Raw genomic sequence first — 18,948 nt, forward strand, 5'->3', positions numbered from 1 at the left:
GATTTCAAAGCCTGTCTCACCTAGCCCCATAAATCTCTCTGGCACAATTTGCCACCCTTCCCTGTCACCCACCTTCCCCACCTGCCCAGCATGTGTGGTATGTGTGCTGGGGACCCTGGGGTTCATTATTTAGGAAGGTGTTTATTGGACTCCCTACCAGGCCTCCTTTAAAATAACCAGGTGGGAGAAACGTTTACAATTCCCAGGGCACTTCTGTTTTGTTCTTCCCTCATAATCCTGACGACCCATTTTTCAATAGAGGAAACTGTGGCTCAGAAAGGTTAAGTCACTCACTCAAGACTAACCACACAGCCAGTGAGCGGGGAGGTAGGGATGCACATGCAGGTCTGACTCCCGGCCTGTTGTCCTTGACTTGGCCTTGACGCTGCACAGGGCGGCCAGTGCCCACACTGGCTTTTGGTCAGTGCCCTGTGCGAGGGGGCACTTCTTACAGGTTCCCTGCATGCTGCACTTATACAAAAGCATTGAGAAAGCTGAGGTCTGCGGGCTGAGCTCAGTGGACCCCGCTTCCTCAGGGCTGGGGTCATATCAAGTCCCGTCGCTTCAAGAGTCCCATCTCCCCAGGGGCGAGGACCCCAAGTCCTTAGACCTGAGTTCTGAGTCTAGTCCTATCACTCTTAACTCTGGTACCTCCCAACTACGTGACACTGGATAAGTAACTTAGATCTCATCTGTAAAATGGACCTTGCGGGATTGTTGTGGGGATTAAACGAGAACAGCATGTGTGCAGGGCGGTAGCGCTACGATCGCGGGGAAGGCGGGAAAGAGGACGCGCCACCTCTGCCTTACGCCTCGCGAGGAACGAGCACCCACCGAAGACCCGCCTTAAGGCCCTGCGCAGGTGCGCTCCGCAAACACCCGGCGGGCCCTCCCTCGGGCTGTGCGGCTGCGCAGTCGTCCGGCTTTGCGGCCGCACTGCTTGACGGCAGCGGTGTCCGCCCCCAGCGGCCGGCGTTGCCGGGGTAACGGCGAGCGCGTAGGGCAGAGGAAGGTAAGGCTCCGGGGTTCGGGCGCAGGTGGCGTCCCGGGGAGCTGAGCGCGGTGCCGCAGCACAAGGGAGGGGTCTCCGCCGCGGGAGGAGACATCGCCTTTTTCGAAGCCCTCCGGGGCGAGAGCGGAAACGGCCCACAGACGTTCCCCGGGTCTCAGAGTCGCACCAGACTGGGCCGGGACGCGGGGCCTGGCTTCCTTGTTCCACTGGAATTAGCCCCTTTCCCCTTCTCCGTGTACCTGTAGCCCTCTTTTTTATGTTCTTTCTGGAAACATTGACGCCACGTCCAGTGCTGGGGGCAGAGGACGTCAAGGTGCACCTGACACCGGCTCTGCCCGAGTGGAGCTTTAGCCGCGAGTAGGGTTGCTGGGGGCGCCACTCTAGGGAACCAGCAAAGGGATGCGTAATGACAAGGAGTTGCGGGTTTGTTGGGCCCTTAACACTTCTTGATCATTAGTTGCAGCTGGAGCTTCCGTCGGGCTAGCACTTCGCATGGTAAGCCCAGTACCAGGGTCCTTCGCACAATTACCCATCTAATCCTCACAACAGCTTGCAAAGGTTTATCATTTGTTTACATGTCTAGTCTCGGGTTCTAACCTGAAAGCTCCCCAGAGGCAGGGTTGTTTGCCTTCTCTGTTTAATCCTTGCCTCCCCTGGCCCAGGAGGTATGCATTTGGAGCTTCAACGGTTTTTTAATTGGGTGAATGTGAGTTTTGCTGAGTGGGAGGTTTTAACCAGGCTGGTTTGGCAAGGTGGGCCCACAGGGTTGGAAAGTTAAATGAAGCTACCTCCCCCCTTTTTTGTTTTACTTTGTCTTGTTTAGAATAAACATTTACTGAATACCTAAAAGGTGTTAGCTTATCCGCTCAAGGGAAGAATTAGGAACAAGTCCTGATGTTGTTAGGAAAGTAAATGTACTTAACACGATTGGTGCCTCGAGTTGGTGTGCCCAGGTTTAGAAAAGGAAAAGTAACAGCTCCTTCCTTACATGTGCGTAGCCGTCAACCCCTGAGTCCCTTTCCTCATCTGTACAGTGGAGATGGCTGTTGGCATTGAGTTTGAATAGGCCATCCTATCACCAGTAGTTGACAATTTGGCTACATATTGAAATCACCTGGGTCCCACCCCAGAATTTCTGATGTAATTGTAGGTAAGGCCTGGGCATTGGAAGTTTCAGAATTTCCTCAGGTGATTCTAAGGGAAGCCAAGCCTTGAGAGCCGCTGTTATATATGACCCCAGTTTAATTTTCTTAATCTTTTCTTTAAAAAAAATTTTTTTCCCTCTGTCCTGCCGAGTGGCTTGTGGGATCTTAGTTCCCCAACCAGGGATTGAACCTGGCCCCTCAGCAGTGAATGCATGGAGTCCTAACCACAGGACTGCCAGGGAATTCCCTCTTAATCTTTTCAGTTGTCCTTCCCGGCTTGAGAAGCTGCACAGGCATCAAGCCTTCACATCCCAAACCCCCTGACCAATGGCCCAGTCTTTCCTGTACATTTGTGTGTGCTTCAGACAGGGGTCCTCTTTGAAGCCAGTCTTCTCACCGTGCCCTGTCTCCCTGCCTTACTGGCCTCTCATCTTCCCAGCTGCGGTGCTGTGGCCAAGTGACCTGCCCTCTCTAAGCCTCCATTTACTCATCTGTGAAATGCGGGTAGCGGTACCCACGTGTGTAGCGTTGGCACAGTCAGTGCCTGGCATGTTGTACCTCCCAGTGATGGTTAGCTGTTGTAATTGTACTCACATCCCACATCTCCCGTCATGCTGGTCTCCTATCTTGGCACTGAAGAAACATTTCTGAAATGCCTATTGCAGATATGGAGAATAACAAACTCAATCCTTTCTCCCCTGCTTTGCCTTCCAAGTTCTGCACAAGGCAACTCTTGTATGAAACTGTGACACGAGAGATCTTCTGGTTTGTCCTATTGAATTTTTTCAGCTTTATTGAGAGATGATTCATATACCATAAAATTCACCCTTGTGAAATGTACGATTCAATGGTTTTAATACATTCAGAGTTATGCAGCCAACACCATCAATGCAATCTAATTGTAAAGCTTTTTCATCCCTCAAAATAAACCCCATACCTATGGGCAGTCATTCCCCATAGCTCCCTTCCCCCAGCACCTGGCAGCCACTAATCTACTTGGTGTTGCCCTTTGGATTTGCTTGTTCCGGATGTTTCATATTAGTGGTCTTATACAATGTGTGGTCTTTTGTGACTGGCTTCTTTCACTCCACATAATGCTCTCAAGGTTCACACACGTTATGGTCTGTATCAGTACTTCGTTCCTCTGTTAATTGCTGATAATATTCCATTATATGGATATAACCCATTTTGTTGATCCATTCATCTGTTGATGGACATCTCGGTTGTTTCTACTTTTTGACTGTTATGAACAATACTGCTGTAAACATTCATGTACATATATATTTTTTAATTTATTTATTTATTTATTTTTGGCTGCACTGGGTCTCCATTGCTGCGCGTGGGCTTTCTCTAGTTGTGGTGAGCGGGGGCTACTCTTCGTTGCGGTGCACAGGCTTCTCATTGCAGTGGCTTCTCTTGTTGCGGAGCACGGGCTCTAGGTTCACGGACTTCAGTCGTTGTGGCATGTGGGCTCAGTAGTTGTGGCTCCTGGACTCTGGAGTGCAGGCTCAGTAGTTATGGCACACGGGCTTCGTTGCTCCGCGGCATGTGAGATCCTTCTGAATCAGGGCTCAAACCCGTGTCCCCTGCCTTGGCAGGTAGATTTTTAACCACTACACCACCATGGAAGTCCTGTGTACAAATTTTTGTACGAACATGTTTTCAGTTTTCTTTTATCTACCCAGGAGTGGAATTGCTGGATCATATGGTTACTTAGTGTTTTAACATTTGAGTGGCTTCCAGATTGTTTTCTAGTTCTGTTCAATTTGAAGATGAAGAAACTGGGTTCAGGGAGCTTTACGTGGGGTGTTGAAAGTCACATGATCGTAATGGCAGCTTTGCATTTATGGAAGGCCTACTGAGAGCCAAATTCTTGACGTGCTTGCTGTCTCATGTGCAGAGGTGGCTCTAAACCTGGGATTTTGAGGTTTTGTGAAAAACTGGGAATCTTGTGGCAGGAGCCTCCGTCATGCACACTTGGGCTGGAGCACAGGGTTCTTGCCGTCAAGTGTCATAGCTCATTTCTGCCTTTTTTTTTTGGAGAGTGTAATAGCAATCTGAAAGGGAAAATCCTAAACAAACCAGGCAAATTGAAACAGAACTGTTTCACTTGTTTGAGAGAATTTAATTGGAAGTTGTTGAAGTTAGCCATTAAAATTTTCTCTTTCTTAAAAATCTCAAATGTAATATATACAAATCGAATACTCACCAGAGGTTAAGTTATAAAAGTGCAATGATCATAAAAGTTCGAATTATTCCTGGAAATCCCTAGAAGGTGCCTCACTAGAGACCTACATCCTGCCTCAAAAAAACCAATACAGCATCATTTTAATTGTTAGAACAATTGCCGTTTCTTCAATTGAATGCTAAATGCAATACAATTGACCCTTGAACAACGCAGGAAGTCAGGGCTCTGACCTTCTCTGCAGTCAAAAATCTGAGTGTTGGGGTTTCCCTGGTGGCGTAGTGGTTGAGAGTCCTCTTGCTGATGCAGGGGACATGGGTTCGTGCCCTGGTCTGGGAAGATCCCATGTGCCGCGGAGCGGCTGGGCCCATGAGCCATGGCCGCTGAGCCTGCGCGTCCAGAGCCTGTGCTCCGCAACGGGAGAGGCCACAGCAGTGAGAGGCCCGTGTACCGCAAAAAAAAAAAAAAAAAAAATCTGAGTGTAGTTTATAGTCGGCCCTCTGTATCCCTGGTTCCTTCATATCCGAGGTTCTGCATCTGTGGATTTGACCAACTGTGGATGGTGTAGTACTGTAACATCTACTCTTGAAAAAAATCTGGGTGTTAGTGTACCCATGCAGTTAAATCCCATGTTGTTCAGGGGTCAACTGTGGTTGCTTGGGTTGAGTGATAAATTGGCAAGTGAAAATCTACTTTAAATGCCCTCGGGAGGAAATCTTAATTGCCCATTAACATGTGGTGTTCATAGTATTGTTATGAACGCTATATAGCGATACGTGTGTGTGTATATATGTATATGTATATACATATATACACACACACACAGATGTATGTAAAATGCATACAGTTGTGCTCATTATTTAATTCCATTGAAGGACTCTTATTTAGAAATTAAATTATTTTAGCATTTTGCTGCTTGGAATACTTTGGCAATTCTGTGACGGTTCCAAGTTGCTGATTCTTACTTTTTATTGTGACTTTTGTAATTGATTTATCAATGTCTCTAATTTCCTTGGTCTTTGTTTTTCTTTGTCCTCATTTAATTCCTCAACATCTTTGTGAGTGTGGATAAAGGAATCATTTCACATTGGACAAGGCTTTTGATTTCTTTTTAATGGGCGTAAACCCTGAAAGCCACTCAGCTTCCTGCCTCAGCTTTCGCCACCTTCATTGGCTGTTTCAGGCTTGATTACATCCTTTGCCCAACAGGGTGCTGGTACTGAGTGCAGGAGGCACCTAAATAATCAGTCGTACTTGTTCCCCTGTGAGGGTTTGGAGCCATGGAGGCTAAACACGTGTGTGATACAGCTCCACTGTATCTTCAAGCACCAGATGTGCTGTCCGTGTAAGTCGGGTCCAGAGCCGGGACTGAGGGCGGAGCAGATTCAGGTCCCCTGTCTCATTCCAGGGCACCTGCCCAATGAGTGGAGCACCTGACCCAGTTCCCTGCACTGTCTGTGTTTCCCCCTTGCATGTGATTGAGTTTTCCTGAGTTAAATGCATCTGCTGTGGCTCTCTGTCTTTATCGTACAACGCACTCAACTTGACTTCCTTCCCGCAGCCGTTATTGAATTGCAGCCTGTGTGCGTCTTGTCCTTGTTTTGTCTCCTCGGGTTGAGGGTAAGGCCTGGAAGGGAGAGGTACTGGCTTCGCCTTCCTTTCCTCCCTCACAGAGCTGGGCGCATGGTAATTCCATAACTCTCCATAATTCTCTGTAACCCTTCAGCCCCTAACCTGGGGAAACAGTGAGCCTCCAAACAAGAGGAGGCAGCTGCTGCCTGTGCTCACAGCGGAACCCAGAGGGAAGAGCGTGGCCTTTGGCGTTCAGCAGACCCGGGGTCATCCAGGGCCACCACCCTCCAGGCCTCTGACAGCATCCGTCTAACCTGGCTCTGTTTCCTCATGTGTCACACGGTGTTCTTAGTGCTAATAGTAATAGTGCCGTAATAGGAATCACGGTGAACGTGCAGAGCGCTCAGTGCTGCGTGCCGGGGCTGTTCTAAGCTCCTGTGGGTCTAAACTATAAGATGGGGTCTGTATTTATCCTTATTTTGAAGATGGGGAAACCAAAGCACAGAGAGATCAAGTAACTTTTGCCCCAGATCACACAGCTGGGCAGTGGTGAAGCCGATTCCCATCCCTGCCCTCTGGCTTGACACTTCCTGCTATTAGCCACTCACGCTTGGTGCTGAGGAATAGACCCTTAAATGATGACCGCTGCTGCTGTTGTTATTATTATTAATTTACCTGAAAAACTGGGAGATGATTGACCGAATGTTTGGAACGTATTTTAAGGTCCTTTTTTGGAAAAGGAGGTGCTCACTAGATTTACTTCTTTGAGGACAGGGTCCTTTTGGTTTTCTCTTTGTATCGCTAGCACCTCTGATGATTGGGAGCCTCTGGTGGGTACTCAGTAAATGTCTGTCGGCCGCTTGAGAGGATGGGAGGAATCCTCATGGGCAGAAATCCTCTTGTGCTCGCTGTCAGGAGACCTACGAGCGGCATTGTGACCATGGACGTGTCACTAGGCCTCAGTCTTGTCAGCTGTAATGAGAAATGGTACCACGGCATTGTTGTGGGAAGTAATCGAGATACCCTAGGTGGGTAGGCTTTGTGCTGTGCAAACAAAATCTTCTTGTCACTCTCTCTTTTCGTTCACTGCTTTATAAATATTTTCCCCACAGACCACAAGGTTTTCTGAGCCTGGATATAAATGTACTCACATGTTTGGTCAGTACAGTTATTGATTGACTTGTTTCTTTCTCCCTATTACAGTCTTTAAAGAACAGTTACCTTGGAAAATGGCAGAGGCAGTTTTCCGTCCCCCAAAGAGGAAAAGAAGAGTGTATGAGAGCTATGAGTCTCCACTACCGATCCCTTTCGGTCAGGACTGTGGTCCTAAGAAGGACTTTAGAATATTCCGGGCCGAGATGATAAACAACAATGTGATTGTGAGGAATGCAGAAGATATGGAGCAGCTCTATGGGAAGGTATGTGCGGGCAGCCTCAGCTCTGCTGCTTCCTGACAGCCCTGAGCCAACCACTCTCTCCCCATCCACCCCCAGAAACAGACCATGAATGACCCATACACTTCCCTTGCAGTTTAGTCCAATGTAGGAACAGAATCAGGTGCCCCGAAGCCATAAGCCCAGAGGACAGCTCCCAGCCACAAACCCACATTTCGTCAGTGAAGCTGAGTCAGTGCATTGACCTTTCTTGTTTTTCGATTATAAAAGCAACACATGTTCATTGTAAAAAAAAAAAAAAAAAAATCAAGCAATTTACAGAAATGTAATGGGTAAAAAGTAAAAATTTCCCCCTCGTTGCCACTCCACCCCCAGAGGTAACCGTAGGGTGGCAGATTGTTCTGGCTCAGGACAAACCAGATGGGGCTTCAGCGTGTCCTTTGCTCACTCTCCTGGTTGAGGACCTCTTCTTACATGAGGACAAGTTCCAGTTTTTGCTTTTTCCATCAGCCATAGGTTTGGGATGAGATTGGAAGCTTGCTTATTTTTTCCCCCATAGCCAACTCAACACTGGAGGCATTTTTTTTAATATGTTGTCTTTTGCCTCTTTTTTTTAAATTTATTGATTTATGGCTGTGTTGGGTCTTCATTTCTGTGTGTGGGCTTTCTCTAGTTGTGTCAAGCGGGGGCCACTCTTCATCGCAGTGCGCGGGCCTCTCACTATCGCGGCCTCTGTTGTGGAGCACAGGCTCCAGACGCGCAGGCTCAGTAATTGTGGCTCACGGGCCCAGTTGTTCCGCGGCATGTGGGATCTTCCCAGACCAGGGCTCGAACCCGTGTCCCCTGCATTGGCAGGCAGATTCTCAACCACTGCGCCACCAGGGAAGCCCTGGAGGCCCTTTTTTTTTTTTTTTTTTTTTTTTTTTTTTTTTTTTTTTTTTTTTTTTGCTGTATGTGGGCCTCTCACTGTTGTGGCCTCTCCTGTTGCGGAGCACAGGCTCTGGACGCGCAGGCTCAGCGGCCACGGCTCATGGGTCCAGCCGCTTCGCACCATGTGGGATCTTCGCGGACCGGGGCACGAACCCGTGTCCCCTGCATTGGCAGGCGGACTCTCAACCACTGCGCCACCAGGGAAGCCCATGGAGGCATTTTTAAAGCAGCTTTACTGCGGTATAATTTATAGCCATAAAATTCACCCATTGTAAGTGCCCGATGCAATGACTGTAATAAATTCATAGAGCTGTGCACCCACCATCACAGTCCACTTGTAGAGCATTCCCCATGGCCACAGAAGGTCCCCTGATACTCACTGTACTTAATCCCTGTCCCCACTCCCAGCCCAGGCACTGCTGATCCACTTCCTGTTTCTGTAATGTGCCTTCTCTAGACATTTTGTATAAATACATGTTGTAGTCACCTTCCCAATGTGGAATACAGTGGGTGGCACTGACCCCAGTGAGACAGGTGTCTAGGCCAAGGACAGTCTCCCCCCCCATTCTCAATATGTAACATTAAGCAGAGGCTTTGTGAAGCGCCAGACACATGATTTCTTCTGATTGTCAATCTGGGTGGAGGGTATAGGGTGTTCATTTTATTATTCTTTCAGTTTTCTATGGGTTTAAATATTTTCTAATTTTAAGAAATGGGGGATGGGGAATCAGTGTTTTTGGAGTCAGCGGGAAGGAGAAGAATAGTCCTTCAGTTCTGCGTGCAAGAGAATCTGAGAAGCTTTTTGTTCCTGGTGGACTTGGCTCCTGCTTGTAGGCCACTGTTCCTGATCCACGTGTGCAGAGGAGATCTGCCTCTGCCTGCCCTTCACCTCCAGCTTACCAGGCCTGGGCTGAGACCACTACTCAGGAGACAAGCGAGGTGCACCAGAAACTTCCCAGCTCCCTTCAAAGGATAGGAGAGAGAAAACGCTAAGGTGTTCACTAGTAATCGTGAATTATCTATAATCAGAGGGAAGATGTCAGGCTGTGAAAAATGCAATGACTGTCTTGTTAACTCAAGTCGTTATTCTCCCTCAGCTAAAAAACTGATAACTAAACCTGAACTAACTCTATTTTTTCTCTTCCCGGAAGGGTTATTTTGGAAAAGGTATCCTGTCCAGAAGCCGTCCAAACTTCACAATTTCGGATCCTAAGCTGGTTGCTAAATGGAAAGGTAAACTTGTGCAACATTCAGTTTTTTTGGCAAATTATCTTTTTCTTCATTTTTAGCTGTGACACCAGATTATACAGTAAAATTCTAGAGGAGAAGTAACATGCCACTGGCAGTTTTACTGGTAAAAATAGCAACTAGAATAATTCTAATCAAGGTGAAAGGGTTCTTATGATTGGTGAAAATGTGTTTCGTCTGATTTCTGGAATTATCAAAAGTGTTATTTAGGCTTTTCTGTTGTTAAGCATTGCTCAGCAGAGTCCTGTGTGTGTGGAAGGTACTAGTAATTAAGTGCCTCCTCACCTGTATGCAAGGTGGGTTTTATATTTTATTTCTAGAATTGGAATTTACAACAGTAACCATGACATTGATGTATTTGTTAAAACATACTAATGTATATGATTCCCATTTGCTGTTCCTCTTTAATTTATAAATCTTTCATCTGGGTGTATTTTTCTAAGGGAGTCTCATGGTAATTACATAACCAATACCAGCAGGTTAAAACAGAATTAGACAGGATTTTTAAAAACATTTTATTGCAAGAAAAAATACAAATTAAAACTGCACTGAGATACCATTTCAGCAATCAGAGTGACAGAAATCAGAAAGTTTGACAATGTGCCCCATTGGTGAGCCCCTGAGAAACACTCTCACGCGTTGCTGGTGGGAGTGCAGGTGGTATGGCCATTACGAAGGGGACTTGACTGTCTCGAAAAATCATATATACATTTACTCCCCGCCATCCTCCTCTCCCCCTAACCCCTGGTAACCTTAATATGCTTTCTGTGTCTTTGATTTTGCCCATTCTAAATATCTCATATAAGTGGAAACCTTTTGTGTCCTTCACCTAGGATAATTTTTTCAAGGTCTATCCATGCTGTAGCGTTTATCAGAACTTTATCCTGAATACTATTCCATTGTATGATATATTTTGTTTTGTTTATCCATTTATCCAAAGATGGCTATTTGGGTTGTTTCTACTTTTTGGCTGTTATGAGTAGTGCTGCTGTGAGCATTCACGTACAGGTTTCCATGTGGACATATGTTTTCATTTCTCTTCTGTGTATACCCAGGAGTAGACTTGCTGGATCATATGATAATTCTATTTTAATTTTTTGAGGAACCACGAACTGTTTTCCATGACACCTGCATCATTTTACATTCCCACCAGCAATGCATAAGGTTTTCCAATTTTTCCACATCCTTACTTTTTCTTTTCCACATCCTTACTTGTTCTTTTCTGTTTTTGTTTTTGATGATAGCCATTTTAATGGATGTGAAGTGGTAAAAGTTGTTCATTTTAATGAAGTCTAATGTATCGTTTTCATTTTTTTTTCTTTTCATGTGCTTTTGGTGTCATACTAGGGAACCATTACCAAATCCAAGCTTGTGTAGATTTTCCCTGTGTTTTCTTCTAAGAGGTTAATAGTTTCAGCTCTTAAGTTTAGGTCTTTGATCTATTTTGATTTAGTTTTTCTATGATGTAAGGTATGGGTCCAGCTTCATTGTTTTGCCTGTGGATATCCAGTTGCCCAATATATGCACTTACTTTTTGTTTTTTTGTTTTGTTTTGTTTGTTTGTTTGTTTTGCAATATGCGGGCCTCTCACTGTTGTGGCCTCTCCCGTTGCGGAGCACAGGCTCCGGACGCGCAGGCTCAGCAGCCATGGCTCACGGGCCCAGCCGCTCCGTGGCATGTGGGATCTTCCCAGACTGGGGCACGAACCCGTGTCCCCTGCATCGGCAGGCGGACTCTTGACCACTGTGCCACCAGGGAAGCCCCTATGCATTTACTTTTAACCCAGCAATTCCACTTCTGGGAATTTATCTTAAAGATACACTGGCAAAAATATGAAAAGAAAGAGCCCAAGGCTATTCATTGCAACACTGTTTCTAATGTTAAAAGACTGGAAGCAACCAAAATGTCCACGGAGGGTGGGGATCCCAGCTGAATGAACTATAGAACATTCATATAATGACATGCTGTGGAGCTGAGGTAGGAATGGGACATCACTAGGTTATATTTCTAAGCAAAGAAAGCAAGGTAAAGCAAAGTATGCTGTGGCTTATCTAGAGGGAGGGGAATATAAATATATTTTTGAAATGTAAGGAAGGATAAATCATAGTTTTTTTAATGCCTATGGGCAAGGGATGGAACAGGATGGAGAGAGTGGTGAGACTGTAGATTTGACCTTGGAACCTTGTAAATGTATTACATGACAACAAGGTGGTGTAGCCACAGAGGAAGCTATTTTCAGTGACTTTAAAACATGGTAATTTGACTGTTCAGTCCTAATGGGATAGACTTTGTATCTCCTGCCACAGTGTTGTTTAACAGACCACCCCAAAATTCAGTGGCTCTCAACAGCAACCAGATTGCTCATTTGAGTTTCCGGGTTTGCCGGGTAGGTCCACTGATCTTGGCTGGATGTGCTCATCCATCTGGTTAGTTATGGATCCACTGGCTGCACTATTAGAAGTCCAGTGATGGATGTAGCTGGACTCACTGGTGTCGGGTTGTCTGTTGGATGGTTGTCAGCTGGTCTAGGATGGCCTCAGGTGGGATGAGCGGGGGAGGGTACCGGGTATGTCGTCCTCCACAGGCCAGCCTCGGGCACGTTCTCATGGTGATTGCAGATGTACTGAACCATTTAGAGATGAAGTGATACGAGGGATGTGTTTCCAAATAATGTGGGGGCCAGGGGAGTGGGCAGAGCAGCAGGTGGAGCCCCGTTGGCCGTGAGTTAATTTAAAGCTGAGTGATGGGAACCTGGGAATTTACTAGACTGTTCTCTCTACTTTTGTATGTTTTCAATTTTTTCATTGAGTTTTTTTTTTTTTTTTTTTTTTTTTTTTGCAGTACGCGGGCCTCTCACTGTTGTGGCCTCTCCCGTCACGGAGCACAGGCTCCGGACGCGCAGGCGCAGCGGCCATGGCTCACGGGCCCAGCTGCTCCGCGGCATGTGGGATCTTCCCGGACCGGGGCACGAACCCGCGTTCCCTGCTTCGGCAGGCGGACTCTCAGCCACTGCGCCACCAGGGAAGCCCTTTCATCGAGTTTTTAAAAGGGAGAAAAGAGGTAGAGCAAGTAGCATCGTGACCCTGCCTGTCCCCAGCACCCAGCTTCAGCAGTTACTAGTATTTGCCCCCCCCAAAAGAGAAAGTTTTCACATAGTGTAATGGTCTTAACAGTTGAGAATCTTTTCCTGATCTATGTAGTAACTAAGTTTTAAGTAGGGTCGAAATTTGAAGGAAATGAATTCAGGCCAAGGAAACAGAGATGATTAAGGTTGTGGGCTGCCCTCAGGAAGTAGATCTCAAATGTCCGTTTCAACATTTTGGCTTCAACCTCATCTTCCACCCCCTCTCCACCCACCCTCTTCTACTCGTTGGTACCACGGCCACCTTGGCCGATATGGGAATCTGCCATGCGTTTGCCATCCCCAGCCTTTGTGCATGGTGTCCTCCGCCTTTTTCCCCTGGTCCGCCTGGCGAACTCTTACTCATTCTTCAGAGCCCCACTCGATTATTCCTCCTCCTTTGTGTTTTTTCCTAACCCTTCCAGGTAAACTAAGCCAGTCTCTTTACAATATGTACTGTCCTTGCTCAAGAAGGGTTAGAATCAGCTTGGGTTAGAATCCGTCGTGTCTGGTCTGTCTCCCCAACTAGCGTGTGAGTATCTCAAGGAGAGGGGATTTGCTTTATTACTTCTGTATATCTCGTGCTGGGCACATGGAAGGCTGTCAGTGAAACTTGCTAAATTGTAGCTTGTTGTTAAATTACCAGAGGAGGGAGGTCTCCTTAGGTCAAATTACTAAGGAGATAGGAGTCTGTGAACTCACCTCCCTAGGATTTTAAAGCCGAACAGCATCAATTCCAGGCCTTTAGAGCACCAGAGAGGAAGCCGAGTGTGGAAGAGGAAAGATGAGCTGCCCAAAGGCAGGGTGAGGGAGGAGCAGGACAAAAACCCACCCCATCAGTGACCTGGTCAACACTTTAAGTGGAAAGAGCCTTCCAGCCAGATGCCCAGAGCTGGAACTAGAGCCTGGGACTCCCAAGCCCACGTCCAGAGCTAACACCACCATGGGATCTACTTCAACATCCCTTTCCTTAGGCGCGTGTGAGCAGCTGTCACAGAAGGTGCTTGATGGAACACGGAGAATGGGGGTAAAGTATGTAACCTTAGGGCTTCGGTACTCTCGCCTAGAAGTTGAGGGCCCGAGCATTCGGAGGCGGCAGAGTTTCCCCTTCCATGCTGTCGCTGCTTAGCTGGAGTGTTGAGAAGGATTCCGAGGTCACATCTCAGGCCAGCAAGAGCCCTGACAGGTCAGCAGTGCCTGCCAGGGCGTGGGTGCAGGGAGTGGTGGTGTATAAAGCACCTGTTTGGCTGCTTGGACAGGATTCATTCAACCTTCTGGATGTGAGATTTTGTGAATCTTGAAATTCTTTTTCATTTCTAGGTTGTCAGTGTTTTCCCCCTTAAGGAAAATTTGTCTAAACTAATAGCACTTCTTTGTTGTTGCAGATATGAAGACAGACATGCCTGTAATCACGTCAAAAAAGTAAGTCTTGGTGGACTTTGACCTTGGGCAAAATTATGGTTTAAATCCGATCTGTTTTCAGGCAGCCTTTTCTGATGTGGTTGTCCACACCTTTTTGTGTGTGTGTGTGTGGTGGTAGTAGGTGTGTGCTTGAAAGTTATGTCTGAATTTAATGTGGATCAAATCATATTTGAATTGCACTAAGTAAGTTTATTTTTAAAAATAATCCTAAACCAAAACCTTTGCCAGTTAAATTCCTTCCAAAATATGAACACTAATCCTGTAACGTATATTGTCTGTCAGCACTAAGGTACTTAGGTTTGGAGCTGGCCTCCTGCACTGTGTGGGCGTCAACAGCCCTGTCCTCTTTCATCGCTCCACACTTGCGGGGCTAGAGAAAGCCGCTTTCCCAGAGGCTCTCACACAGACCACCCACACAGCCATGATCCTTCCTTCCTCTGGGCTTTTGTTTATGCTGTTCGCGTTTCCCAGAACACTCCTCCCTAACCTACCAGGCACGCGTGCTGCTGACTATTCCTGCACGTCCAGCCTACGTGCCAGTTTCCTGGAGCGTCTCCGCGCCGCCCTTTCCTCCGCTGCCCCCGCAGAATCTGCCTTGGCGCCTGTCGCTGTGCCATACCTCACACACTGGACTTAGACTGTCAGTTGTCAGAGGGCGGGGACCATGCCGGGTTCCCCTCTGCAGCCCCACACCCAGCGCTCCCTTGGTAGGATTTTGTTGAGTAAATGTTCCTCATTCTAAACGCCCGTCATCCCTGCGGGACAGCTCAAGTTGCAGCTCTTCCGTGAAGCCTTCTGAAACCGCTCAAGCCTACAGTGGTTCTTCCTCTTGCTTCTGGCACGTACTGGCAGAATCTGACAGCTCCTTTTCAGGCTCTGAAACCCCACGACCAGGGAGTGCCCGAGAGGCAGTGGCACCTGGGAGATCTCAGGGGCTGCTCTGGCCATAGCCGCAGGCTGGGGGACGGCATAGGGCCTGAGAGGACCTGGCCGAGCCCTTACTGCACTGGGGGCTGCAGTGTAGACAGGCTGCTGCAGCCAACACTAGGATGCAGAAACAGCAGAAGCCTGTCCCTCAGAACCGCACCCCGATCGGGCTGGCAGGACAGATGACACGGCAGCAAGCCCGTTTAAATATGTGAGGTTCTGGGGGGTGGGGGACTGCCGCTGTCCCCCCCCCCCAATCTGAAGGTTAACCCTCGGTAAGCTCTGTAGAATGTGCAACATTCCAGGAATTCTGTTGACCCTTGCGTCAGTTTCCTAGGTCTGCTGTAACAAAGTACCACAGACTTGGCGATTTTTAAAAAATTTTTTTTATTAGTTTCTGCTTTATAACAAAGTGAATCAGTCATACATATACATCTGTTTCCACATCCCTTCCCTCATGCATCTCCCTCCCTCCCACCCTCCCCATCCCACCCCTCCAGGCGGTCACAAAGCACCGAGCTGATCTCCCTGTGCTCTGCGGCTGCTTCCCACTATCTATCTACCTTACGTTTGGTAGTGTATATATGTCCATGCCTCTCTTTCGCTTTGTCACAGCTTACGCTTCCCCCTCCCCATATCCAACAACCTAAGTGTCCATCATCGGATGAATGGATAAAGAAGATGTGGCACATATATACAATGGAGTATTACTCAGCCATAAAAAGAAACGAAACTGAGCTATTTGTAATGAGGTGGATAGACCTAGAGTCTGTCATACAGAGTGAAGTAAGTCAGAAAGAGAAAGACAAATACCATATGCTAACACATATATATGGAATTTAAAAAAAAAAAGTCATGAAGAACCTAGGGGTAAAACGGGAATAAAGACACAGACCTACTTGAGAATGGACTTGAGGACTTGGCGATTTGTTGTTGTTGTTGTTGTTGTTGTTGTTGTTGTTTGGCTGCATCAGGTCTTAGTTGTGGCAGGTGGGATCTTTGGTTGCGGTGTGTGGGCTTGTCTCTAGTTGTGGCACATGGGCTCCAGAGCGCGTGGGCTCTGTAATTGCGGCACTGGCTCAGTAGTTGCAGCGTGCAGTCTCAGTTGCCCCACAGTACGTGGGATCTTAGTTCCCCGACCGGGGATCGAGCAGGCATCCCCTGCATTGCCAGGTGGATTCTTAACCACTGGACCGCTAGGGAAGTCCCAAACTTGGCAATTTAAGAGAACAGAAATTTATTCTCACGGCTCTGGAGGCCAGAGGTCCCAAATCAAGGTGTCAGCGGGGCTGTGCTCCCTGAGGAGGCTCTAGGGGAGCATCCTTCCTGCCTCGTCTTAGCCTCTCGTGGTGGCCAGCAGTCCTTGGCCCTCCTTGGCTTGTAGACACATCACTCCAGTCCTTTCCTCCATCGTCGCATGGTGGTCCACCTTGTGTGTCTCTGTGTTTGTGTCCAAATTTCCCTTTTTTCCCAGTTAGTTTGCCCTCATCTTAACTTCATTACATCTGAGAAGACCTGTTTCCAGATACGGTCCCATTTGCAGGTGCCAAGAGGTAGGACTTCAGCACATCTGACAGTTCTGTCAGGAAAGTATGCCCTCCCCAGCACCCCCGTCAATACTTGATTCATCATCAGTTCATAAAACTTGCAGTCACAATCTAAATTTTGTTAAAGATTAGAAAAATGGACTCTTTTTCATACCTTGAGGTTAATTTTCCAACTTAAGTACGTGTTATAATTGTTTATTTCCTCAGAAATTTGGATCCCTCTTCCCAGTGGATTCACTCTAATTGGCCTTTTTCCAACAGTAGTCGTCCTTGGGTGCTGAGAACCTCCTGTGTGGTCTTTTCTGGAGGTGAGCATCCAGACCCTCAGGGGCTGCACTTGGGGGCTGGAGTTTGCAGGGTTGTGTCCTGAAGGACCAGCCCTGAGGACGGTGCCGGTCCCCCTCCTCGCTTGTGGGCCTCTCTCCGGCCAGCACTTACTGCGGGTGCCCATGTGTCCGGCACTGGGTAGGTGCTGGAGATACAAGAGGAGGAAGGATCTCTGTCCTCTTCTCGGGGATTTGTAGTCCAGCGGGAGGGGAAGAGGAGTAGACAAATGAGCTCTTCTGTGATGAGGATTATGACGAGGTGCCGCCATCAGCATCAGCATCGTTGTCATAACCAATCGGTACTGATTCTCCAACAGTGCCGTTACCGGTCCACACGTTTTACCCGTATCCTCTCAGCTCGTCTTCTGGAGAAACCTTTGAGGTGGGTGTAGTTGTTGCCATCACTTGCATAGGGAGCCTGCAGAGAGCTGCCCAAGAGTTCGTGAGCTCGAACCAGGAAGCACGACTCCGGAGCCTGGGCAGTAATCCCATAGTTGTACGTGCCAGCATTTCTGGGGTGTATTCCATGTAATAGGCACTGTGTTCATAACAGCTTTGTGGATTAGCTTTTCATGTCCTCGCATCACCCCTAGGTGGTCAGTGCTGTAATCATCTGTCTTGGACAGGGGAGGAAAGAGCACCGGAGGAGGTGAATTAACTTGCTCAAGGTCAGTACTTGGACCTAAGCAGCCTGCCTCAAGACCGTTTCGCTGTGAACTTCCAGTAATAAATAGGCCTCAGTCAGTAAGAGGTGAAGAAGGATGTTCGCTACAAATGGAAGAGGTGTGCTTGAGGGCAGAGGCACCTGAGAAGCTGAGCCGTATGCAGACGGCCCCGCTCGGCGTTCCTGGGGCCCCGGCACGGCTCTGCAGCACCAGGCCCTTGGCTGCTTCTCATCGCACCTGCCACCTCCTCCCGTTCTCCCCTCGTGTTTTCCAGCTTTTACTTTTTACTCTTCTCTTCCTGCTGCTTCTCCAGCAGTGTTCAGGGTTAATCACAGCAGGACTTTTTAAGGCATTGCCAGCCAGTGAGAGGACACCTTCTGCTCTGTGCCCCATTGCCGTGTGTCGATCACAGGCTGAGTCAGAGGCGTTCTTCCACAGGCTTTAACAGCCGCTGTTGCATTAAGCTTCCATAAACATCTGAGGTCATCAGAGGCAGGAAAGCGGTGTGATCCCGGCATTCGGCAGAAGAGCAGAAGGTGTCAGATGCTGAGTGGCTCAGCTCAGAGTCACGGAAGAGCCGGCTCCGGAACCCAGATCTGGTACAGTGGTCGACCCACACGGCGGCCCCGGCTCCCAAAGCGCGATTCGTTAAGGTGTACGTTTCCACCCGTTAAAATGTCATTTGTATTTTTTAATGTAATAGGTATTGAGTCAAAATGATTTTATTTTTCAAGTCTCCCTGAAAAATCCCACAGTCATACAGTAACAAATATTTATTGAACACTTACTATGTGCTGAGCACTTCACATGTCTCATCTCCTTTCATCCTTGCACCGCCCCTGAGGCAGGTGCAGTTATCCCCGAGCCTTGGAGGGGAGGGCACGTAGCTGGTACGAGGACCTCGTGCTCACAGTGAGGGCTTGAGCTCACATCTGCCTTGACCACTCTGCTGCTAAGAAGCTGAGCAGGGACCTGTGTGCATGTGCTCGCTCGCACTCTCTCTCTCTCTCTCAGTTGCACATCTCCTGCTCGAAGTGGGAGCTGTTGAACCTTTAATGCTGTGGTTCTTTCACATATTTTAAATCAGGGAATTTGATGAAAGTTGTAGATCCCTTCCCCAGGAAAATACACATGACACGAACATTGGTGTTCAGACACGGGAGATTCATAGACCCATGAAGGCTTTAGCCAGTGTTACAGGTGACATGAAGAGCATAGATCCTTTTAGTTCCCTCATATGAAAGTCCTTCTAACTGCACATGAGAGAGGCTGTACCTTTCATGCAGGAGAGGAGACATCCTGCTGCTCTCTGGGCAGCTACGTTTTATGATGATTATAAAAAGGAGCACATAGGGGCTTCCCTGGTGGTGCAGTGGTTGAGAGTCCACCTGCCGATGCAGGGGACACGGGCTCGTGCCCCGGTCTGGGAGGATCCCACATGCCGCGGAGCGGCT

General features: G+C 47.9%; 1 protein-coding gene across 4 annotated transcripts in view; it reads left to right on the forward strand.

The window, feature by feature from the left end:
* Window positions 1-953: 953 nt before the first annotated feature.
* The window catches only part of TSEN2 (tRNA splicing endonuclease subunit 2), a 41,262-nt gene continuing 23,267 nt past the window's right edge, over window positions 954-18,948 (forward strand). The window contains exons 1-4 of one of the 4 annotated variants that reach the window (XM_060109709.1): window positions 954-1,012; window positions 7,118-7,332; window positions 9,390-9,471; window positions 13,993-14,029. In XM_060109709.1, coding sequence (XP_059965692.1) covers window positions 7,144-7,332; window positions 9,390-9,471; window positions 13,993-14,029 — 308 coding nt within the window. In that variant the 5' untranslated portion in view covers window positions 954-1,012; window positions 7,118-7,143. Of the gene's footprint in view, window positions 1,013-1,320; window positions 1,508-7,117; window positions 7,333-9,389; window positions 9,472-12,413; window positions 12,547-13,992; window positions 14,030-18,948 lie in introns of those variants that run through there. The other 3 variants (XM_060109710.1, XM_060109708.1, XM_060109711.1) reach the window with 3 other exon arrangements.

This window comes from Mesoplodon densirostris, chromosome 10, assembly GCF_025265405.1.
Source record: "Mesoplodon densirostris isolate mMesDen1 chromosome 10, mMesDen1 primary haplotype, whole genome shotgun sequence".
NCBI lineage: Eukaryota > Metazoa > Chordata > Mammalia > Artiodactyla > Ziphiidae > Mesoplodon > Mesoplodon densirostris.